Here is a 26355-nt window from a genome sequence, read left to right as displayed (position 1 = left end):
GCCAACGTCTGGACCTTGAAAGCTTTACTGCTGTGAGGACGGTGGCCGGCCAGATACAGTGTAGGCCGACAACGACGCCGCGGAGGGCATCCAGGTGAGCCAACGTCTGGACCTTGAAAGCTTTACTGCTGTGAGGACGGTGGCCGTCCAGATACAGTGTAGGCTGACAACGACGCCGCGGAGGACATCCAGGTGAGCCAACGTCTGGACCTTGAAAGCTTTACTGCTGTGAGGACGGTGGCCGTCCAGATACAGTGTAGGCCGACAACGACGCCGCGGAGGGCATCCAGGTGAGCCAATGTCTGGACCTTGAAAGCTTTACTGCTGTGAGGACGGTGGCCGGCCAGATAGAGTGTAGGCTGACAATGACGCCGCGGAGGACATCCAAGCAGCAACGTCTGGAAGCTGAGAGCACAGTGGCACACTTGTACTGCTGTGAGGGGTGTGAGCAACCAGACTGCATGCAGGCTGGCGATGACACAGTAGAGAACATACAGTTGTTGACAATTTTTCCGGGTTATAAGGCCGTGGTCCATGGAATACTTCTATTCCTAACGTTTCGTTCAATACTGCGTTGGACATCTTCAGAGGTATGGCTGGTACTGTTGAGTCCTGCCGGCTGACGAGTCGGGCGTCGGAGAGCGGCCTAAATACCGAGGGAAGGGGGCGTGGTCTAGCTTGCACATACTAGCAGAGAGAAAACTAGTAAAAGATGAAATGTAACTATCGATAATAGTCCGTCATAGATAAAAATCACTTATCGATTCTGTAACGCCACTGTCCATATCTCGCTTAATTTCAAGGCCTCTTCTTTTCTATTAAAATTATCTTCATGTTTATAAATTTCAATAGCCTCCCTATACAGTCGTGGATAATAGTACGCGGTAGCACTTAAAACTGTAGTTTCAGAAAACTTAACTATATGGTGACCGGACTGAAGTGCATGTTCCGCAACGGCCGATTTATCTATTTTACCCAGTCGGCAAAGACTTTTATGCTCCTTTACCCTCGTATTCACACTTCTTTTCGTAGTACCAATATAGACCGTGACACAGGTACACGGCATTTTATACACACCGCTAGATGATAATGGTGGCCTTCTATCTGTAACAGAACGAAGTACTTGTTCCATTTTTCTGGTAGGTTTGAATACCAGCTTCATTTTATGTTTCAGCAAAATTTTGCCGATTCCATTTGTAACCTTACTAATGAAAGGTAAAGACACCGAGTTCTTCCATTGTTGTGTACCATCCTTGTCCTTTGGCCTGCTGTAATTAAGTCTTAAAACTCTATTAATTTCTTTGTTTGAGTACCCATTCTTTTCGAAGGCCTGTTTCAGATGATTCAGTTCCGTATCCAAATGTTCCGGCGTACAAATCCGTTTTGCCCTGTCCACTAAACTTTTGATTACACCTCTTTTTTGTTGTGGGTGATGATTGGAGTTCTTATGTAAGTATCTATCAGTATGTGTGCTCTTCCGAAACACTTAATGTTTTAGACTGCCATAGGTCTGTCTCATGACTAACACATCGACAAACGAAATAGCCTGGTCTTTTTCCACTTCAATGGTAAACTGAAATTTAGGGTTAATGCTATTAAGATAATCAAAAAATTCGTCTAATGCTTTTTCACCGTGTGTCCAAACCACGAATGTGTCGTCTACATAACGATACCAACAACATGGTTTCTTATTTGCTTTATTCAACGCTAATTGTTCAAACACGAGAGTAAAGGAGCATAAATGCCGACTGGGTAAAATAGATAAATCGGCCGTTGCGGAACATGCACTTCAGTCCGGTGACAATGTTGTTAAGTTTTCTGAAACTACAGTTTTGAGTGCTACCACGAACTATTATCCACGACTGTATAGGGAGGCTGTTGAAATTCATAAACATGAACATAATTTTAATAGAAAATAAGAGGCCTTGAAATTAAGCGAGATATGGACAGTGGCGTTATAGAATCGATAAGTGATTTTTATCTATGACGGACTATTATCGATAGTTACATTTTATCTTTGACTAGTTTTCTCTCTGCTACTATGTGCAAGCTAGACCACGCCCCCTTCCCTCTGTATTTAGGCCGCTCTCCGACGTCCGACTCGTCAGTCGGCAGGACTCAACAGGACCAGCCATACCTCTGAGGATGTCCTTCGTAGTATTGGACGAAACGTTAGGAATAGAAGTATTCCATGGACCACGGCCTTATAACCCGCAAGAATTATCAACAACAGTACCATCCGGTCGTGAAAGCCTTCATTGTATGATTAGAGAACATACAGGTGAGGTAAAATCTGAACGCTAAAAACACTACAGCACACCGCAATTGCAACGAGGAATATGGCCAGCTTGACTTTGTGGGAGTTGGCAATGATGCCCCAGAGGATATTTAGATTAGGCAACGTCAGGATTCTGAGGGCGCTACAATGCACGTGCACTGTTGTCAGGAGTGTGACCAGCTGACTACGCAGGAGCCAGCAATGACGGTGTGGAGGATACCCAGGTGAGCAATGCCTCGACGCTGCAAACTCTGCAACACACTTGCACTGCTGTGAGTCCAGCTGGACAGTGTGGTAGCTGCTAACAAAGGTGGGCAACGTCTGGAAGATAAAAGCACTAACAACGTGGGAGCTGGCAATAATGGTACAGAGGACATCCAGGTAAGGCAACATGCGCATACCAAAAGTACAACAGCAGAGCAGCACTGCTGTGAAGTGTAAGCCCCTACCACGCTGTAGTGGAAAAGGGAGGAAACTGTTCCCGAACTAAAGACCGCCATTTGCAAGGACGAATATGGATACTGAGCTATGATTCAAAGGGTACGGGAGACAACCAAAGGAAACTGAAGAACAAGATAGAAAGATGTTTACTTCGGAATTCCTACTGAGTAATGAAGCCTGTCTTAAGTGAATATAGTTTCCTAGTTTTCTGTATTAGGTCTCCATCAAAAAACGGGAAGTTACAAATATCTGTACATGAACGTAGAACTCATTTCATACAAGTATGAGCGATAATGCGTCAGATTTTTGATAAAGATAGTTGCTTGAAACTTATGAGGTAGCAGATCGTGACATTAGTTTATCGTCCACTAGGTTCTTCTCTCTCAGTTCTTGTTTAATACGAGGGGCGTTCAGAAAGTAAGCTCCGATCGGTCGCGAAATGGAAACGACTATGAAAATCCGATAAAGCTTTGCACAGATGTGTTGGGTAGTGTCTCTAGTATAACCCCAGTTAGCATCGCGTCGCTCTTCTCATTTCTGAGCTCGCAGTGAGTGCGTAAAGATGTCTAGAAAATAGTGTCTGCCGCCAAGTACGAGGGCCTGGTGAGAAATTTCTCCTGAAGCTATGCAGCTAATATTACATAACTGTCGTGCTGTTTCTTCTTCAAGACAATTCTCAGCCGCATTCTGCAGGGGCAATGAAGATGCTCCTGCATCGTTTTCAAATGGAAATGTGAAATTACCCACAATACAGTCCGCAATTGTCTCCCCCTGAGTTTCATCTCTGGTCACATGAACCGCTGTCTTTGAAGACAACATTTTGACACAGACAACGAGGTGTAGGCCAGCGTGGAGAATTGGCGGAAAGCACTGACGGCTGCCTTCTATGATGCGGCTATTGAAAAGTTGGTACAACGCTATGACAAAAGTCTAAGTCAGAACGGCGACTACGTAGAGAAGTAGCTGAAAGGTGTAGCTAATTGTTACAAGTAAAACATTTCTGATGTTCACTGTGGTTTCAATTTGGCAATCAATCGGAGCTTACTTTCTGAACAGGCCTCGTATTTCCTGGCCATACTCTGCGTCTCTCTTTTGCGATTATTTGTCAGTCTTTATTAATTATGGCAGAATTTCATCTGTCTTACTTCCTACAATTGTACCTTATTTTTCTCTCAACTAGCTTGGTCTCGAGAAATTATAATCTCCAACAAAACTTGAACTGGACTTCGTTTTACACTTTTTTGTAACAACAACGATACAGAGTCCTTACAAACGTCATTTGCATCTGTTAAGCCTTTGTGAGTGCAACGTTTTATCATATATTTGTCCTCATTTACTACGCCCAAAGACAGTGTTGCCTGCAAATGACGGCTTAAGCTGCCAAGTTACTGTCAGTAACTCTATGGTGAAGATAATTTCGGTCATATTGTGGAGTTATGGTGTTAGCAAAGAGATCATGTAGCATCAGGGTAGCACAGAAGTACAGTGGGGTGTGTAGTCAGCTGAAATGCACAGTTGCAGTCGTGGCAACGCTGCCGGAGGAAATATGTAATTCTCCAGAGATTGCGTTGAATTCTATAACAATAGTATCTCTGTGTCTATTGAGATACGTGAACTAGTAAGGTAACTTATATTGGAGTTCTGAAAATCGTCATTAATTATATCAAGGACTATTAAGGTCCTGTGTATGATATGAAAACAGATGTGCAGCGTACATGCGGTGCAATAAGAATTACTGGACGAATCTTCCTCCACTGAACTGTAACTTCCGATTAGTAAGTGAAAAACATACCGCTAACTGTTTTGAAAGTACTAATAACTAAAAAAGCCACCTAGAGTTGTTTGATGCAGCACGTATCTCCTATGTTCCTATGACAGCTTTATGTGTGTTTCTTGATAGAATAGTTGATTGCCCTCATTGTTCCCAACATCTAAATTTCTATGACTTATTTTTTTCATTGGGGGATTTTAAAGGACATGGTGGACACAAACGATACCCATACACTCAATGAGATATACGAGTAATATACACACATCAAAAAAGTTTTGCATGACCTCAGCTCCGAGTGTTCCGGAACCTGTACAGAAAATTGGAATAGAGATCAAATAAGCATCATTTCCGCCCTTTTTGTTGTTCATGAAAACCAAATTGCATGTTGTACCACCATACAGCGAGAAGAGGTGGTGGTCCAGATTGCTGAGCACACCAGTACCTCTAACACCTAGAAGCACGTCCTCTTGCATTGATGCATGCCTGTATTCGTCGTGGCACACTATCCACAAATTCAGCAAGGCACTGTTGGTCACGATTGTCCCACTCCTTAACAGCGATTCGGCGTGGATCCCTGAGTGGTTGATGGGTCACGTCGTCTATAAAAAGCCCTTTTCAATCTATCTCAGGCATGTTCGATAGGGTTCATGTCTGGAGAACATGCTGGCCAGTCTAGTCGAGCGACGTCGTTATCCTGAAGGAAGCCATTCACCAGATGTGCACGATGTCGTCCATTAAGACGGATGCCTCGAGAATAAGCTACCAATATGGTTGCGCTATCGGCTGGAGGATGGCATTCACGCATCGTACAGCCGTTACGGCGCCTTCCATGACTACCAGCGGCGTACGTCGCCCCACATAATGCCACTCCAAAGCATCAGGGAAGCTCCACCTGGTTGCACTCGCTGGACCCTGTGTCTAAGACGTTCAGTCTGACCAGGTTGCCTCCAAACACGTCTTCGGCGATTGTCTGGTTGAAGACATATGCGACACTCGTCGGTGAAGAGAACGTGATGCCAATCCTGGGCGGTCCATTTGGCATGTTGTTGGGCCCATCTGTACCGCGCGGAATGGTGTCGTGGTTGCAAAGATGGACCTCGCCTTGGACGTCGGGAGTGAAGTTGCGCATCTTGCAGTCTATTGCACACAGTTTGAGTCGTAACACGACATACTGTGGCTGCACGAAAAGCATTATTCGACATGGTGGCGTTGCTGTCAGGGTTCCTCCGAGCCATAATCCGTAGATAGCGGTCATCCACTGCAGTACTAGCCCTCCGGCAGCCCGAGTGAGGCATGTCATCGACTGTTCCTGCCTCTCTATATCTCCTCCATGTCCAAACAGTATCGCTTTTGTTCACTCCCAGACACGTGGACACTTCCCTTCATGAGAGCCCTTCATGGCACAAAGTAACAATGCGGACGCGATCGAACCGCGGTATTGACACTCTAGGCATGAACTACAGACAACACGAGCCGTGTACCTCCTTCCTGGTGGAAAGACTGGAACTGATCGGCTGTCGGACCGCCTCCGTCTAATAGGCGCTGCTCATGCATGGTTGTTTACATCTTTGGGTGGGTTTAGTGACATTTCTAAACAGTCAAAGGTACTGTGTCTGTGATACAATATCCACATTCAACGGCTATCTTCAGGAGTTCTGGGAACCGGGGTGATGCAAACGTTTTTTGATGTGTTTAGTATTCAGCTTGTGACATCAAGAATTACCGCAGACGACTTGACATTTGACAAGGTGTTCAGATGGTGTCAGGCTGCTGTTCATGCAGACGGATGTCATTTTTATCATTTGAAGTAAATAAAGGTAAGCTTAATTTAGTAGCATTGCATGTTTATGTCCAGCTCAGTTAAGAAGCTGTACAATTACCGGTACTATGTTGTCCATGTTTATTGGATGGCATATCTAAAGTTAATAGCACATTCTACTATGTTAATACACTGTCCATAGATGACATTGATTTTCTTCTTCTCCGTCGACTGGCGTATGGAAGAATCCATATTACATGGGCCAGTCAAATGAAAACGAGGCAAATGGGAAAAAATTAAGCAAACTGCATATTATTTCGAAAGTAATGGCCGTAACTTAATAGATTTATCCCACTGTGAGACAAGACGATCAGTGCCTTCATGGAAAAATGTTTGCGATCGCCTACGAAAACATAATTGTACCCAGGCGTGCATCTCTTCGTCCGCAACAAATTGTAGGCCACGACGTCTTTCTTCATGGATCGAAAAATATGGAAACAGCATGGGAGAGATCCTGGCTGTATGGAATATGTGTAAAGGCTTCCCAGCGAAACTTCTACAGCGTGCTTGGAACAACGTTGGCAACATGTGGCCGGTCATACTGCAAGAGAACGATGCCGTCCTCAACAGTGCTGGTCGTTTGCAGTTGATAGCGCGCTTCAGTTTTTGCAAAGTATCCGTTTACCACTGTGCGTTAATTGTAGCGATCTCTCCTCATGCGATTTCCATATTTTTTTGGTGGCCTGAAGAAAAACATTCGTGGCCGTGGATTTGCTTTGGACGAAGAGGTGAACGTCCAGGTACAATCGTAGTTCCGTAGGCAACTACAAACATTTTTTCATGAAGGCATCGATCATTTTGTCTCACAGTGGGACAAGTGTATTAACAGCTGTAGCGATTACTTTTGAATTAATAAACTTTTTGTGTACTTTTTTTCATATACCTCGTTTCGATGTGGCTGCCCCTTCTATTTCACGTACATGTCAACTATTCCTGCTGACGCTGCAACGTTACACTATGTTTCGTCACTTGCCGTGCGGTGTCTTTCTCATAATTCTGTGATCTGTGAAACATACTTGTGTCCGGTGCTGAAGACAATTCAGTATCGACGAACAGTCACAGGTTACACGGAACTGGCACCATTATAACACCAAAAAACGTACAGTATTCCTCGCCTGACTTTACTTCCGCGTATATCACAGACCAAACCATTTAAAATTGAACAATTCAGTTAATATCTTCGCTCTAAGTCGATCTCATTACGTCCACAATCCTACGGTTGCTTTGAAGCGAAATTTGTGCATCTTTACGGGTGATCAGCTTCACAACACAGTCCCCAACTATTATTAAGACATGACAATCGTTTAGAAAGTTTATATCACTGTCGTCTTTTTACGATTACTGCAACTTCCTCAGAATTCTGGGTTTATAAAATGAGGACTTTTTAGATATGATTATATTCCTGTCTCCTAGCTGCTCAGAGGCTGATACTACTTGCTTCTCTTAGTGTACATTTCAACAAGGATTCCGGAGGTAGGGACTGATGACCTTAGCAGTTAAGTCCCATAACATTTCACACACATTTGATTCCCGAGGCGAAATTTGTCCACCCCATGAGTCCCTGGTAGGTGCTCGCGTTTTTTTTTCCCTTTTCTTTTCCTCTTTGTTTGATATATTTTGTAAGTCTGAGACCCGAAATTACTTACACCCAACTACACAATATTTCGTATAACTAGCAGAACATGACAATAGTGAGGGGAAACATTTGTCATGGACGCAATAAAAACCCACAACATAACAAAATACAAATGAGTATAGAACACGCATTCAAGTTTTGTGTTACGTGGACTAGGTCATTAGTAAACTGTAATCAAGGCACGCCCGGTTATCCGTGCGGTCTAATGCTCGCTCTTTCCGGATTGGGAAGGAACATTCAGTAGCCAATATCACAGAAATTCGTCTTTGTTTTTGCAATTGGTTTAAACAGGTGTAACTGTGGTCATCTGATCTTCAAATATGACAGTTGCATCTGTTAAAAATAATGACGAACTTATGGAATCTTGGCTCTTGAAAGCTTTTTACCACGTGAAATACACATCGCTCCTTCTAATTCCTCAACATGAGAAAAAAATTCAATAAATGAATACGTGACAACAATGGCAACAATAGTTAGGATATTGCACGTCGGATGTCAGTCTTAGTGTTGTTTACCGACGCGATAAAAGTACCAGTTTAAGACGTTATTGTTTGTGCAGGTCATTGAGATTATACCTCTGGATTTTCTCATTATGAGAGTATTGAAGGGCAATCTGTTTTATTCGTAAAACACGATTCAAAAGCCAACATCGCAAAAATATTTTATTGTTCAAGACAACCGGTTTCAACAGTTTTAGCTGTCATCTTCAGGTCTTTTTTTTGTAGTAAAACATGTTAATTTTACGCTGACCTCATCCACTCGACATCTTTTGCGTGAGGTAAGCGTAAAATGAAGACGCTTTATTACAAAAAAAACTTTAAGACCTGAAGATGACGGCTAAAACTGTTGAAACCGATTGTCTCGAATAATAAAATATTTTGTGTGATCTTGGCTTCTGAATCGTTTTAAACAATTGAGATTATATGTGAATAATGACGAATGACTGTGTCGGTAGAGGAAGCATGCCTGCCATAAAGGCTTTCAGATATGGGTCAGATCTCCTCTGGAATAGCGTTTATTTGTAAGTGATTGTGAATCTTTGTGTTCCTAATGAATGATGGAGCCGTTAATATGATGCGTAATACTTTATTCTGAAGAACCTGAAGTTTGCTGACACGCGTAGATGACCCGTGTCACCACATGCGGCAGGTGTACGACGTGACTGGTCATATTATCGACTTGTAAAGTGGGAAAGTTTTTCCTGTTGCTATTCCGTTAAAGAATGTATACAGGGTGGTCCATTGATCGTGACCAGGCCAAATATCTCACGAAATAAGCGTCAAACGAAAAACCTACAAACAGCGAAATTTGTCTAGCTTGAAGGGGGAAACCAGATGGCTCTATGGTTGGCCAGCTAGATGGCGCTGCCATGGGTCAAACGGATATCAACTGCTTTTTTTTTTTTAATAGGCACCCTCATTTTATTACATATTCGTGTAGTACGTAAAGGAATATGAATGTTTTAGTTGGACCACTTTTTTCGCTTTGTGATAGATGGCGCTGTAATAGTCACAAACGTATAAGTACAAGTCCGCGGACGGTATTTACTTGAAGCGATTTCATTAATTCACTGTAGCTCCATTCATTGACATATGGTCACGACACACTACAGATACGCAGAAAAACTCATAAAGTTTTGTTCGGCTGAAGCCGCACTTCAGGTTTCTGCTGCCAGAGCGCTCGAGAGCGCAGTGAGACAAAATGGCGACAGGAGCCGAGAAAGCGTATGTCGTGCTTGAAATGCACTCACATCAGTCAGTCATAACAGTGCAACGACACTTCAGGACGAAGTTCAACAAAGATCCACCAACTGCTAACTCCATTCGGCGATGGTATGCGCAGTTTAAAGCTTCTGGATGCCTCTGTAAGGGGAAATCAACGGGTCGGCCTGCAGTGAGCGAAGAAACGGTTGAACGCGTGCTGGCAAGTTTCACGCGTAGCCCGCGGAAGTCGACGAATAAAGCAAGCAGGGAGCTAAACCTACCACAGCCGACGGTTTGGAAAATCTTACGGAAAAGGTTAAAGCAGAATGCCAGTTCGGCATTTCTTACAGGAGATTGGAAAACCGATGGATCGGTCGTGGTGGAGATCATGATCAGCAATTCATGTCATGGCCTCCACGCTCTCCCGACTTAACCCCATGCAATTTCTTTCTGTGGGGTTATGTGAAAGATTCAGTGTTTAAACCTCCTCTACCAAGAAACGTGCCAGAAATGCGAGCTCGCATCAGCGATGCTTTCGAACTCATTGATGGAGACATTCTGCGCCGTGTGTGGGAGGAACTTGATTATCGGCTTGATGTCTGCCGAATCACTAAAGGGGCACATATCGAACATTTGTGAATGCCTAAAAAAACTTTTTGAGTTTTTGTATGTGTGTACAAAGCATTGTGAAAATATCTCACATAATAAAGTTATTGTAGAGCTGTGAAATCGCTTCAATCATTTGTAATAACCCTGTATATATATATATATATATATATATATATATATATATATATATATATGTGTGTGTGTGTGTGTGAAGTCTAGGGACCGATGACCTAAGCAGTTTTGTCCCTTAGGAATTAACACACATTTGAACAAAGAATGTAAGGCAGCTAACACGATGTGTGCTTTGTTCGCAACGTCCGTTATACGTTTCTTAAAAGCAAGACGTTTATCGAGGTGTGAACTCCCAGGTATTTGGCGGAGTCCGTCCAAGGAATAGCTTCGCTGAACAATAGGAGTGGGGTATGTACAAGTCTCTTCTTTCTCTTGTCTACAACGTAGTTTGACTTTTGCCACATTTATTTTGACCCAGAACGTCTTAAGCCGTTTTTCACACTGTAGTAGAGCCCGCTGGAGTTTTTTTTTATGAAAGTTCGGTAACTTGTTGTCAGTGTACTGCATTATCATCAGCAAAGGAATTTACACTACTGGCCATTAAAATTGCTACACCACAAATATGACGTGCTACAGACGCGAAATTTAACCGACAGGAAGAAGATGCTCTGATATACAAATGATTAGCTTTTCAGAGCATTCACACAAGGTTGGCACCGGTGGCGACACCTTTTACAAAGGTCGGATTGTAGCCTTCGCTACTGCGGTTCATCGTATCACAAAATTGCTGCTCGCGTTGGTCGAGGTCCAATGACTGTTAGGAGAATATGGAATCGGTGGGTTCTGGAGGGTAATACGGAACTCCGTGCTGGATCCCAAAGGCCTCGTATCACTAGCAGTCGAGATGACAGGCATCTTATCCGCATGGCTGTAACCGATCGTGCAGCCACGTCTCGATCTCTAAGTCAACAGATGGGGACGTTTGCAAGACAACAACCATCTGAACGAACAGTTCGACGACGATTGCAGCAGCATGGACTATCAGCTCGGAGACCGTGGCTGCGGTTACCCTTGACGCCGCATCACAAACAGGAGCGCCTGCGATGGTGTACTCAACGACGAACCTGGGTGCACGAATGGCAAAACGTCATTTTTTCGGATGAATCCAGGTTCTATTTACAGCATCATGACGGTCGCATCCGTGTTTGGTGTCATCGCGGTGAACTCACGTTGGAAGCGTGTATTCGTTATTGCCATACTAGCGTATCACCCGGCGTGATGGTATGGGGTCTCATTGGTTACGCGTCTCGGTCACCTCTTGTTCGCATTGACGGCACTTTGAACAGTGGACGTTACATTTCAGATGTGTTACGACCCGTGGCGCCACCCTTCATTCGATCCCTGCGAAACCCTACATTTTAGCATGATAATCCACGACCGCATGTTGCAGGTCCTGTACGGGCCTTTCTGGATACAGAAAATGTTCGACTGCTGCCTAGCCAGCACATTCTCCAGATCTCTCACCAATTGAAAAAGTCTCGTCAATGGTGGTCGAGCAACTGGCTCGTCACAGTACACCAGTCACTACTCTTGATGAGCTGTGGTATCGTGTTGAAGCTGCATGGGCAGCTGTACCTGTACACTCCATCCAAGCTCTGTTTCACTCAATGCCCGGCGTATCAAGGCCGTTATTACGGCTAGAGGTGGCTGTTCTGGGTACTGATTTCTCAGGATCTATGCACCCAAATTGCGTGAAAATGTAATCACATGTCAGTTCTAGTATAATATATTTGTCCAGTGAATATCCGTTTATCATCAGCATTTCTTCTTAGTGTAGCAATTTTAATGGCCAGTAGTGTATGTGGCAGAGATGCAAGTTTGGCATATGTTAAACAGTGTCGGCCTCCAAAGGGAAATTTGTGATAGGTGACGGCGTGTTGCGAGGCTCTGTGAGCTGGGATTGACTGCGGTGTGGTGTGCCGGCAGGACCTGCCCATCGAGCTGCGGCGCCTGGAGGAGGATGGCAGCGGCAGCGGCAGCGGGGGCGGAGGCGGGAACGGCCTGCAGCCGGAGGTGGCGCCCCAGCGGCGGCAGACGCTGGCCTGCGCGCGCCGCCCCCACCTCGCGGCCTCCGGAGCCCTCGCCCACCTGCCGCCGCCCCCGCAGCTCAACTACAAGTCCAAGAGCCTCAGCGACATCCTCACCGTAAGTACCGTACCGGCACCAAGCGGTTCCCTCCGTCCTCGGCTCTCGACGCCACAGTGAGTCACAGACGCAGAGCTCTGTTCCGAGGAGAGTCACACTTGCTTTCTATCATCATCGTTTTCCAACTCCAGTTTCCAGGTGTGGTGTACAAGCGCTCGCCACCTCCTGTCTTCACACATCTTCTGTTCCGGGACGGCTTCCCATTTGTGTCCTTTCTTCTCCACTTCTGATCTTACAGTCGCTATCCAGCGTTTTCTTGGTCTTCCCCGTGGTCTCCTTCCGACGAGGCTGAAGTTGAAATACCTTTTGGCAGGTCATTGGCTGTTCATTCTCATTATGTGCCCATACGACTAAATCCTGAGTTTCTTTATGACACTGGTAACAGGGACCTATTTCTGTATGGCTCCCAAAACATAATTTATGGCACCTCCACTTTTAGCACCCACAGATGCCTGGACTTTAAATAATAATATCGATAAAAAGTATAGTTGTGGACGATTTATCCATTGAACTGGTGATGAGGGCCATGATGGCCTTAAAAAACGAAAAACTCAAAGAGATCATTGAAAAAATACAGAATTTATCCAGAGACCCACTGAGCATTTGTTGAATCTAGAAAAAGCCTTTGATAAAATTGTGGAGCGTAATGAAGAGAAAAGGTTACTCACTGCATTTAATAAACACCTTAAGAAGCCTACACAAAACACAACAATCACATTAAACATAAATGGAGAGGTGGCAGAACGTTTACTCAATAAGAGTGGGTCACACAAGGGTGTAGATATCGCTCAGGCTTTTTAATATACTGGGTGTCCCTCCTAAGAGTCGTCTGGCGTATTTCCTCCTATGTTTCGGCAGATATTTGGAATTTTATTTTTGCAGGGTGTAACTGGAGTCACCCGAACAAATAACGTTTATCACGTCTTTCACGCAACGCTCAGTGCGTGCAGTAGAAGGTAACGCAGATCATTTTTCCTTCCAGTATCGTCTAGTGAATATCTCTGTTACTCTGACACTCAGTTGGCTTGTTAATAACAAATTTCATAACAATAAATGTACGGTGATTACGTGGTTAATATTCCCAGTTAGTTAAAGAAATGCCTCAAAGTTGTACATATGTGAATCCAACACATAATTCTAATTACTTTTTTTGTCCCATGTATAGTTTTCGTCTGGATGAGGAATTATCCAAGAATATTATCCCGGAAGAAAATATGAAAAGTATGTTAAGTTGCTAATTTTTATATCCACAAAGTTGTCAGTTATTCGTCTGACAAAAGTAGACAAACCAGAACGTTTTATCAAGTCTCCTACATGTCTTTTCGTTCAGATTAAGTTTTCATCAATATGCACAGCTAAGAATTTGTAGCTTTCTACGTTGTTTATTACTTCTTGTTGAAGTAGGAGGCTAATAGGAGGTTAGAAATCTTTGGCACTCGAAATCTGGATTCGCTACGTTTTTCTATAAAGTTCCTTTCACAAAAATAATGTTTACTATTTTATCTCTTGATGCTTCTTTGTGTGGTATTAGGGGAAGGTAGGGCATACTGACCAAGATGGTGAAAGTGGCCTTTGGATATTTTTTGCCTTGAACAGTGATGCTGCCTGCCTTGAAGTGATCAGACTATATTCCTGGTACCTCACCTGTACTTAGATTTGTACTTTTTTACTACATCAATGTTAAAACAATGTCTTTCGCCTACAAATTTAGTTCCCTGTGGTTTCTTTCTGTCAGACAGTATCATCTGTGAAGTACTAATGCCGGTATGATGCTGCATAAGGAAAAGTGGCCACTCTACTCGTCTAAAAAAGAGGCTAAGGTGTTTACTCCATTAAGAGTTAGTTACCTCCATATTTCATGCATGATACTACAGAACCCTTTTGTACGCAAACCTGTCATTCGGAATTCTCTTCCTTTGTCACAATTTTAAACTAATTAATTTATACTATTTAAAACCGTTTCTGTTCTGTTAAACTCGGCCTAAGACAAAAATCCGATTGAAAACAGGTTTCTGCAGCTCCTTGGTATTATTTCAGACACTAGGGTAACAAGATGCCTTGAAAATATGTCCAGAAATCAGAACAAGAAATACTGGAAGCTCTTGTAATGGCACTGACGGCATTACTCTCATAGGTAGGGAAAATGGCCGTTATGCATATAGCTCATACACTTTTTTTTTCTTTGCTAATATTTGGTGTGACGCTTTATAATAAGCAGATTAAAAGAGTGTAACAGGAAAGGTCAATAAGCATAGTCTGGTGAAAATTCAGTTTTCCTCAGAGCGGCAACTTTACACCACCTTCCGCTACGTATAGAATGGAGAACAGAAAAAAGAAAAAAATATCCATTTCAAGGCCCCCTTATTTAAAGCTTATTTGTCAAATTCCTTCTTATCTATCTACGGATCTGACAAAAGAGCCCGTAGACCATTCAACAAATTTATCAGACAAACTCACTTTTGAGCTAGTGGGAATGGCTACAAATGCCGATAATGCATTTGTGACACGGACTCTGGCACAGTCTTAAAAGAAAAAGAAGAACAAGAAGCTGGTCCAGGGAAAGATTTACAATGAAATACTACCAAAGCAAAGGTTACACTCAGAACTTGACGATTACATCATCTTTCTCCGAATGAACAGTGAAACTCTGAATAAGTTGTCAGAAGTTATTTCGCACCTCATTTTGAAAAATAAGACAAATATGTATAAATTCAGTCTGCTCTGCCTGGTCCTCTAACGACAGTTCGTTAAAATACCACAATGTGAGAACACAAAGCCTATATTGTCCATGGAAGAACGGGGAAATTAGATTTTTTTTATTTTATTGCCCTCCCGCTTGTATGTTATGTGGATTGATCTTCTTCTTAACCTGTTCTTGCCTGATATACAGGGTGAGTCTCTTAACATTACCACTGTAAACATATCCCAAACCACAACAAGCATTGAATAACCAATTTCGCAGACCGAAAGTGAGGAGAGGGGCTGGTGGAATTGGTTAATACAAACCATTGAGAAATGCACAGAAGTATTATTTTCGACACATACTTACGTTGTTTTAAATGGAAACCTGTTATTTTTTGCACAACTGAAAATAGAAAAAATACTTAATCAATGCCGTTTCCTGCATTGTAAAATGTTAATTACATCCAGAGTAATTTGTAGCGTAAAGTTGACGCTTGAGTAGCTCCTCAGCAGTTCAACCGTCTGTATAGGAGAGAACCGAATTAATTAGGGATACAAAAATAACAGTCATGTAACATAGGTACAGAAGAGACATGAACAGCATGTTACGCCCACATGCTAACATTTTTATAGTCTTTTTCTCTGAAGAATGCTATACGGCACTGATTTATTAGAAGAAAATGTACAGCAACATGAGACTGTAGTTGAACTTATAAAATCGTTTTTTGTTTTCAATTACAGAATGTAAAAGAGAGTGTCCTGACATTTCAGGCCAATAAATGTTCAAAATGGTGCTCATCATTTGCTGCACACACTTGCAATCTACCGCGTAATGAACGTCTTACACGACTCAGAACATCTGGTGTAATGTTGCCACAGGTTGCCTCAATATGATGCTTCATATAATCTGGGGTTGTAGGCACATCATGGTACACGTTCTTCTTTAACGTACCCCACAGAAAGAAGTCTAAAGGTGTAAGATCAGGAGAACGGGCTGACCAGTTTATCTTCGGCCACGTCCTATGAAACTGCCGTCGAACATTCTGTCAAGGGTGAGTCTAGTGTTCATTGCAGAATGTGCAGGAGCAACATCATGTTGATACCACATAGTCTACGAATTTCCAGCGGGACATTTTCTAGCAATTTTGGCAGATCATTTTGTAGAAACTCGATGTATTTTTCAGCTGTTTTGGCGCCTTCAATGAAGTGAGGACCAATGAGATGGTCGCCAATTACTCCACACCACACATTTACATTCCACGGTAGCTGTCGCTCTACCTGTCGAAGCCAGCGAGGACTGTCCACGGACCAGTAATACATGTTTCGTAATTCGCTGCACCGTGATTTGTGAAATCTGCTTCATCAGTAAACAGAATTGCAACGCATTCTCTGTTAACGCTCATTGACAGAAATTCACTCGATTATTAAAATCATATCCATGTAACTGCAGATGCAGCGACACATGGTACGGGCGAAATTTGTGACGATGAAGTATACGTATTACACTACTTTGACTCAATGCACTGCCTCTAGCGATGTCACGTGAACACACGTGTGGGTTCACGGCAACAGCAGCTAACACACCAACTGCACCTGTTTCTCCTGTGGTGAGTTTATTACGGACCCGTTTGCGTGTTACGACCATACCTGTTGCATACAGTTGTTTGTAGATGTTTTCAAATGTGCGGCATGTTGGATGATCTCTGTTCGGGTACCTTTCTGCATACAATCTGTAGGCTGCAGCTGCATTTTGTCTACACTCGCCATAGATGAGTATCATTCTGGCTTTTCAGAGTTAGAATAAACCATTTTCACCGTTGTTACAACACTGTACACACTGTTGTACTTGCTACCTTCTCACGTTCCTACTATACGTATTTCAGTTCTTACTTGTGTACAGTACACTATCAAAGACGTCCGGTACCACAGTGTACTATAGTTATTGTGGGTACAAGGACTAATTCAGGAAGCACTACATGCAGACACTGAGACAGCCAAACTCGTAGACATCGTAGTCTTCGTAAACATACACATACAGATCTTGTTTGTTACAACAAGAAAATAGTTCAAATGGCTCTGAGCACTATGGGACTTAACATCTGAGGTCATCAGAGCCCTAGAACTAAGAACTAATTAAACCTAACTAACCTAAGGACATCACACACATACATGCCCGAGGCAGGATTCGAACCTGCGACTATAGCGGTCGCGCGGTTACAGACTGAAGCGCCTAGAACCGCTCGGCCGGCTTGTTACAACACGCGACTGAACGTCTGACGTTTGAAACATCAACTTTTAATTACAAATTACTCCATATGTACTTAACATTTTACAATGTAACAAACGGCATTGATTAAGTATTTGTATCTATTTTCGGTTGTGTTACAAATAAGAACAGATCTCCAAATAAAAATACGTAAGTATATGTTGAAAATCATACTTCCGAGCATTTCTCAGTGGTTTGTATTAACCAGTTCCACCAGCCCCTCTCCTCACTTTCGCTCTGTGGAATTGGTTATTCAGTGTTTGTTGTGGTTTGGGAGGTGTTTCCATTGGTAATGTTAGGTGACTCACCCTGTGTAGCTGGGAAAGACGCAACACCTCTATCATTTAGGTAATTTCGTATTTATCCTTTCTAGTAGTTTCCATAGTTTTTCACGTTCATGATACAGTGTGACAAATTGTAGTAAAACTCTATAAACATAAGCTTGCCGCGGTAGTCGAGTGGTTCTAGGCGCTTCAGTCTGGAACCACGGGGTTGCCACAGTAGCAGGTTCGAATACTGCCTCGGGCATGGATGTGTGTGATGTCCTTAGGTTAGTTAGGTTTAAGTAGTTCTAAGTTTAGGAGACTGATTACCTCAGCTGTTAAGTCCCGTAGTGCTTAGAGCCATTCGAACCATTTGATCTCTAATCATAACAAAACTCTAGCTCAACATCATCACAAACAACGACAGCCACCTTGTCGGATTTTACATCAATCAACATATGTGTCAAACACGTCTAAAACGGTACCTCTTTGACAAACGCATCAATCGGCACCATACATGGTTAAATTGCTACACCACGAAGATGACGTGCTACAGACGTGAATTTTAACCGACCAGAAGAAGATGTTGTGATATGCAAATGACAAGCTTTTCAGAGCATTCACACAAGGTTGGCGCCGGTGGCGACACCTACAACGTGCTGCCACGAGGAAAGTTTCCAACCGATTTCACATACACAAACAGCAGCTGACCGGCGTTACCTAGTGGAACGTTTTTGTGATGCCTCATGTAAGGAGGAGAAATGCGTAACATCAGGTTTCCGACTTTGATAAAGGCCGGATTGTAGCCTATTGCGGTTGCGATTTATCGTATCGCCACGTTGCTGCTCGCTTTGGTCGAGATCCAATGACTGTTAGGAGAATATGGAATCGGTGGGTTCAGGAAGGTAATACGGAACGCCGTGCTGGATCCCAAAGGCCTCGTATCACTAGCAGTCGAGATGACAGCCATCTTACCCGCATGGCTGTAACCGATCGTGCAGCCACGTCTCGATCCCTGAGTCAACAGATGCGGACATTTGCAAGACACAACCATCTGAACGGAGAGTTCGACGACGTTTGCAGCAGCATGGGCTATCAGCTCGGAGACCGTGGCTGCGGTTACTCTTGACGCTGCATCACAGACAAGAGCGCCTGCGATGGTGTACTCAACGACGATCCTGGGTGCACGAATGGCAAAACGTCATTTTTTCGGATGAATCCAGGTTCTGTTTACAGCATCATGATGGTCGCATCCGTGTTTGGCGACATCGCGGTAAACGCACATTGGAATCGTGTATTCGTTATCGCCATACTGGCATACCACCCGGTGTGATGGTATGGGCTGCCATTGGTTACACGTCTCGGTCACCTCTTGTTCGCATTGATGGCACTTTGAACAGTGGACGTTACATTTCAGATGTGTTACGACCCGTGGCTCTACATTCGATCCTTGCGAAACCCTACATTTCAAAAAAAAGTGGCTCTGAGCACTATGCGACTTAACTTCTGAGGTCATCAGTCGCCTAGACCTTAGAACTTATTAAACCTAACTAACCTAAGGACATCACACACATCCATGCCCGGGGCAGTATTCGAACCTGCGACCATAGCGGTCGCTCGGTTCCAGACTGTAGCGCATAGAACCGCACGGCCACTCCAGCCGGCCCCACATTTCAGCTGGATAATGCACGACCGTATGTTGCAGGTCCTGTACGGGCCTTTCTGGATACAGAAAATGTTCGACTGCTGCCCTGGCCAGCACATTCTCCAGATCACTCACCAATTGAAAACGTCTGGTCAATGGTGGCCGACAACTGGCTCGACACAATACGCCAATCATACTCTTGATGAACTGTGGTATCGTGTTGAAGCTGCATGGGCAGCTGTGCCTGTAGACGCCATCCAAGCGGCGTTTTACTCAATGCCCAGGCGTATCAAGGCCGTTATTACGGCCAGAGGTGGTTGTTCTGGGTACTGATTTCTCAGGATCTATGCACTCAAAGTGCGTGGAAATGTAATCAGATGTCAGTTCTAGTATAATATATTTGTCCAATGAATACCCGTTTATCAACAGCATTTCTTCTTGGTGTAGCAATTTTAATGGCCACTAGTGTATATAGTAAGTATACTCAAGGTTGACAAGCTGTTTGATCATGTGTGGGGATCGTTGGAAGTGGCATTCTAGCACGTGGAGCTCCTTCCACCTCGGCTCGTCTCACAATACGCTGTAAGCAGAGAGTTGCGTTTCGGCAGGTGGGGCAGCGCGGCATCGTCAGGTCGCGGTCGAGCGTGCCCAGCCTGGCGGCGGGCGACTGCGCGCTGTCGCTGTCGCTGCCCGCGGGCGGCGGGCGGGCCTCGTCGCCCGAGTGCGCCAGCAGCGGCAGCCCGCGGCTCGGCTCCTGCTCGTCGCTGGGGCCGCCCTCGTCGGCCGCCGCCTCCACGTCCGCCTCCGGCTCCGCCCCCGCCTCCGCCTCCGGCGCCGCCTCCGCGGGCACGGCGTCCGCGCTGTCCGCGGCGACGACCACCGCCGCCTCGTCGGGCTCCAACCCGGGTTCGGGTTGCGGCGGGTCGGGGTCCGGGTCGGGTGGCGGGTCGTCCAGCCTCAGCCTGGCCAAGCCGCGTCTCGTCAAGCAGAAGCAGTCGCTGTGCGACGACGAGGCGCGCGAGGAGGCCGAGGAGGGCGAGGACCCCAGCGACCTGCGCGACCTCGTCAAGGCGCTGCCCGAGTTCAAGGTGGGCCACCAGCTGTACCTGCTACCTGCCGCCTGTCTGTGCCCACCTCATACACTGACACCTGCCTATATTTGTAATCAAAACTATTCTAGCACACCTACGCAATGTGGAGGAGGACCCGCCAATATAGAACAAGGTGGGGAGCATTGTGCTGTCAGTAGGCAAGCAGCAACAGCACAATGGGTCAGTCAGTGACTTCGAATGTGGACCACTCACTGTGCAACCTAACTAACAAATCCATCAGGGGCATTTCAACCCTTCTAAAGCCGTGCAAGTCGGCTATTGGTGGTGGGCACGCACAGGAACAACAGCTAAATGAAGATCAGGGAGACTTTGCGTACTGATGGACAGGTATCCTTGAGCATTGCAGAGGGTGATTGTAAAAAATCGGGTAAAATCGGCAGAAAGAATCACTCGTGAGTTCCAAAGTGCAACCAGCAGTCAATCTAACACCATGGCTGTGCAGAAGAACTAAGAAGAGTGCAGTAAAATGATCAAGCAGCTCGTCATATGAGGCGCATCTTTCTGCATTTTATGCCAAATAACACATAAGGTGATGTAAACACTGACGCTCCTGGACAGTAATATTTTGAATGATGTGTCATGCTCTACCTAGTCGTAATCCAATGGATGTGTTTGGATTTGGTGAATGCCTGTACGATGTTACCTGCCATTTCATGTGGAGTACAGACGTGGTGTTACGGTAAGATGGTGTTTTTGATGACTGGTGTGTTTTCCATACTGGGTTTACTAAAAAACTAAATAAAGAAGGGCACAATCACATTTTATATCATTCTCTTCTGTGTACAGCAGCCGAAAAGCTTGGAAATGATCACTATATCAACAATTCAGCCTGTAATAAAGTATACCTGAGAGGCAATGGTTTGCGGAAATTAACGTTCCTGATATTGATTGGCCTGCCCATAGTCTTGACCTGAACCAATGGAACACCTTTGGAATGAATCAGAAAGTCAACCTCTCAAATCCACAACTCCCATGGACTTACTTTTTACTTCTGAAATGTTATCGGTCAATCAGATGGGTCACATCCTGCAAATGGTGCATTATTTCTGCAAGCCGGCTTGTTAGCATCTTTAGGCAGTGCTGATGCCTAATTTGTCTTGCTAGTCTCTCGGTCCTTGTAAGGAACTCCCGTGTTTTGTTTTCACGCAGTAAAAGTGCAGTTCCAATTTTCCTGTAACTCCTGTGGTCTTCGATTTTTCTCTGGTCACCTTTTACGTACATAACTTTTGGTCTAGGGGTGACTTCTTTTCCTTGTGTTTCTGCCTACACATATTGTTCATTCCTGCAGCAGGTCTGGCCATATGGTAGTTGGCCTATGGTGGGCCTGGGGTCCCAGATCTGCAACCGTTGGGCTGGCCTTCTGCCACGACTTTTTCCAGAACAGGATCGTTGTCCTGAAGCGAAATGTCGTTTTTACCAAAAGGCTCGCCATCTATCAGGAACCTATTCCGATGCTGAGGGACGCCCGTCAGCTGAAGGCGATTGTCGGTGCTGAAATCCCTTGAAAGAGCGTTAGACCTCCATTCTTCACCCTCAGGAGCCGACTCACATGACTCTTGGTGACGTTTCCAAAGAGTGCAAGACACTCAAGAATAGGCCTGACAAACACGTAGGGGCGGCGTCGATGTCGGCTTGAACTGGGGCCTGATTCGTCACGTGCTGGGAGCCCTCTTTTAGACTTCTCAATCTCACTGTGGAGCTCGGGTCTGCAGTACCCATAGGCGCCTCTGCTGACGTGGTGGAGGTGGATGTGCGCTGCCAGGATACGAGTCGCGGTCCTAAGTCTCCGTGCCGCCACCGCAGGGTTCGAAACGTCGCTCATGCAGAGGAGCCACATCTAGATGGTGTGATCTAAACTGTTCGGCTGGCGTTCCGTGACTGGATCTTCCCACAGATTACCGTTATGATTTGAGCACGCTCAAGGATGGATCCCATTTTCCTTAGTTGGAAACCACTGTCTTTATTTGTCAGCTCATTACGCACCTAGATGTCCACAGACGCACTTCTCTGGAGGCTGGCCTTTCCGTGCGGCGCCCTCTTTATTGATGGCTGTCTCCCACGTCTTCTGGTGGACACAGAAAAATACAATCCCAGACTACGTTGGCCTGTTTCATCGGCCTGTTTCGGTTATAATTTGTGGCATGTCCATTGGAGAGGCAGTGGTCCGCCACAGCTGACTTGTTTATTTCTTATCTGTGTGATGCTTGTAGTCCGCGCATCTTTCCTGTATCGTCCGAATAGGCTGCCTTAGGCACATTTTCCAGCATTGATACTGAATGCTGCCGATTCATGGTTTCTGAATCCTTGTTCGTCTTTAAGAGACCCCAATCTGTGTTTCGTCCTGAGTGGCGGGCGAAATACACATTTTACGTCATGCTTTCAGAGCTTTCCTTCAGTTTTCGCACGTGTGTTACCGACATGCGGAATAAACACTATCGAAACAGGTTTCTCTTCTTTCTCCAAAAGTTTGGCCTAGGTTCCATCGGTTTTATGGCCCGCTTGCTCCGACGTTGGTAGTAAACACTTTTCCAAAAAACCGTCTGTAGGTGCTGTAATTCTTCGGCTAAATACTCACTGTCGGAGATTTCGCGAGATCTGTGCACTGCTGTGCTGAGGACGCCTTGTTGTTGTGATTAGGTGTGACAGCTGGAAGCGAGCAAGTGTATAAATCCGTGTGAAACTTCATGGCAGATTAAAACTATGAGCCGGACCGAAACTATAACTCGCGACCTTTGCTTTTGCGGACGAGTGCTCTACCTACAGAGCTACCCAAGCGCGACCTTCGAGCCGTCCTCACCGCCCGTGATAGGCAAAGTTCCCTCATTCGAGTCCCTGTCCTGCACATATTTTAATCATCCAGGAAGTTTCATATCAGTTCACGCTCCACTGCAGAGTGAACATTTCATTCTAATAAATCTGTATGCTTTGGTTTACGATAAATGCTGTGTCCTAGTGTGCCACCTGCAGTCCTCTTGGCCAGGAACTGTGGTTGTTAGTTCACTTAGATTTCCATTATGAAACTGATGTTTTGGCGCAGCTAGGTCAGATGTTGCAGAAAGTCTTACAAATGCTGAAGCCCATCCACGCACAGGAAAAAGCAAGAGCGTTTTCACTGTAACCAGATCCTGACGTACCCACAAGAACTTGAGGGTTTTCGGACTGCTGAGTCAAGGACTTCTTCAAATGCGTGCGTTAACATGTGGGCTCACTATGTACCTTGTGTTCCATTTTCGTCTTGTTTACTCGTTTTCGTACACTCCCATTGTAAATCTTGTTTTATATCGAACCAATCCTAAGTTAATACTGTGTTACGTTGTACCAGGCTACGGCATAAAATAATGTATACTACGAATTCTCGAAACAAACTGTAATACAACATTTTCTTTGTTGAGATGCGTGTATGGACACATTCAGAAAGCCGATAAATTAAAAATAAATACATAAATAAACATGTTCGCTGCCACTGGTGACAGCTTTAAGCCCATCACCACACCGTCGGTTCTGTTCAGAAGGAAGTTGACGTGAAAACGATTTCAAAGAGTTTCGTCACGATGGCCCGACTTCCTCTCCAATAAAAAAGAAAGAACAAAGTTTGAAGTCCAGTCGCCGTCGAGGTAAATAGAGACGGTTTCTCTCATACGGAGTTAAGAGACACTCTCAGAGGTCACTTTCCCTTGAGTTCCAGAGAAATGTTGAAACGCTTCTCTCGCCCGTCCTGCGAGATTCGGTGCGTTGTGCAGAAGCTACGATTTCCTGTCTGCGGGAATTTCCCGCAACGTGCTGCGTAAAACGCGTGTGAGACCGCAGTCCCCACTCGCACAATGCAAACATGCCAGACCGTATTCCGAGGGTGCGGGCAACGCAGGGCCGCTGCGGGCACCACCTGCAAGAAACGTTTGCGTGCTTCGGGAAGAGTCCGTCCTGCATGTCGCAGCGATTGCTTGGTTGGACTAGTGGGGAAAGTCCAACTGGCAAGGAAAACTCCCCATAGCACCCCCTCATCTCCCCCCCCCTCCCCCCCGCTGAGATGCCACGCGGGGTAGCTGCGCAGTCTTTGGGCGCCTTGCCACGGTTCGCGCGGCTGCCCCCCGTCGGAGGTTCGGATCCTCCCTCGGGCATGGGTGTGCGTGTTGTCCTTATCGTAAGTTAATTTAAGTTGGATTAAGTAGTGTGTAAGTCTAGGGACCGACGACCTCAGCAGTTTGGTCTCATAGGAACTTACCACCACCACCCTCAGATTTAGCCATAAAATGGCGCAGTGAATAGCCCGTAAAAAAACTGAACACAGATCAACCACGAAAACAGGAAGAAGGTGTACTGAACTGTGAAAAAAGAAGCAGCATAAAAACATTGAACGGTCCAAGCTGAAGATGTACAACGTGGAGCATACTGGGAAGACCACTGTGCCGTGGTTGCCTGGTCACGGTGTTGGACTGTAAAGCGCTAGATCCGTGTTCAGATCTTCTTCATTACACTTTTTTCACAAAATTATGAATTATCCATTTGGTCATTGACATGTCTGCTCTCCTTCTGTTGTCATGGCAATTATCATATTATAAATTGGTTGTAGAACATGATTCATGTGACACGAATATTTTACCGTCGCAGGTAAACGTGATGAATAGTGAGAGCAGGCGAGATGCCGCACAGACCTCTCACAGAGCAACAGCAAATAAATAGGTGTGAACTATGGGAGATTTCTAATAAAAATAAAAGGTGTGATGGTCCACAACTACGTACCCTCCGACTCAGAGTTGAAATATTAAAAGTTTTGGCTGGTTTCGTTGTCTAAGGGCTGGGATACGTAGTTGCCACACTACAAGTCAAATACTGCTGAGTCTACAGTATACAATATGAATACACACATGAATGCGGCTTTTCGCGGATGATGCTGTAGTATACAGAGAAGTTGCAGCATTAGCAAATTGTAGCGAAATGCAGGAAGATCTGTAGCGGATAGGCACTTGGTGCAGGGAATGGCAACTGACCCTTAACATAGACAAATGTAATGTATTGCGAATACATAGAAAGAAGGATCCTTTATTGTATGATTATATGATAGCGGAACAAACACTGGTAGCAGTTACTTCTGTAACATATCTGGGAGTGTGCGTGCGGAACGATTTGAAGTGGAATGATCATATAAAATTAATTGTTGGTAAGGCGGGTACCAGGTTGAGATTCATTGGGAGAGTCCTTAGAAAATGTAGTCCATCAACAAAGGAGGTGGCTTACAAAACGCTCGTTCGACCTATACTTGAGTATTGCTCATCAGTGTGGGATCCGTACCAGATCGGGTTGACGGAGGAGATAGAGAAGATCCAAAGAAGAGCGGTGCATTTCGTCACAGGGTTATTTGGTAAGTGTGATAGCGTTACGGAGATGTTTAATAAACTCAAGTGGCAGACTCTGCAAGAGAGGCGCTCTGCATCGCGGTGTAGCTTGCTGTCCAGGTTTCGAGAGGGTGCGTTTCTGGATGAGGTATCGAATATATTGATTCCCCCTACTTATACCTCCCGAGGAGATCACGAATGTAAAATTAGAGAGATTCGAGCGCGCACGGAGGGTTTCCGGCAGTCGTTCTTCCCGCGAACCGTACGCGACTGGAACAGAAAAGGGAGGTAATGACAGTGGCACGTAAAGCGCTTCCGCCACACACCGTTTGGTGGCTTGTGGAGAATAAATGTAGATGTATATGTAGATGTAGAATCGAATGGTCGAAGTTTCTTATCACTCGGCAATTGTGAATTAATATACAAATTTATAACTGAAAGACTGCAATTAAATAAAATCTGCAGGTACTATTTTAACGACTTTAAATGATGAATATGACAGCAGAAGTTCTTTTGAGAATGCGGTATATTTCTGCAAAACACTTATTGGTGTCGATAGTCCAGCAATTAAATAAAATAT

At 44.8% G+C, this 26355-nt stretch overlaps 1 protein-coding gene across 1 annotated transcript in view; it reads left to right on the top strand.

The window, feature by feature from the left end:
• LOC124623084 (serine/arginine repetitive matrix protein 2) overlaps positions 1-26355 on the top strand; it is a 495093-nt gene that overhangs the window by 355495 nt on the left and 113243 nt on the right. The window contains exons 8-11 of the mRNA XM_047148875.1: positions 12256-12324; positions 12355-12474; positions 19939-20042; positions 20292-20418. Coding sequence (XP_047004831.1) covers positions 12256-12324; positions 12355-12474; positions 19939-20042; positions 20292-20418 — 420 coding nt within the window. The remainder of the gene's footprint in view (positions 1-12255; positions 12325-12354; positions 12475-19938; positions 20043-20291; positions 20419-26355) is intronic.

The sequence above is a fragment of the Schistocerca americana genome, chromosome 7, assembly GCF_021461395.2.
Source record: "Schistocerca americana isolate TAMUIC-IGC-003095 chromosome 7, iqSchAmer2.1, whole genome shotgun sequence".
In the NCBI taxonomy this organism is placed as follows: Eukaryota; Metazoa; Arthropoda; class Insecta; order Orthoptera; family Acrididae; genus Schistocerca; species Schistocerca americana.
Note: the sequence above shows the minus strand (reverse complement) of the source record. Positions and strands in the feature narration are given on the sequence as shown.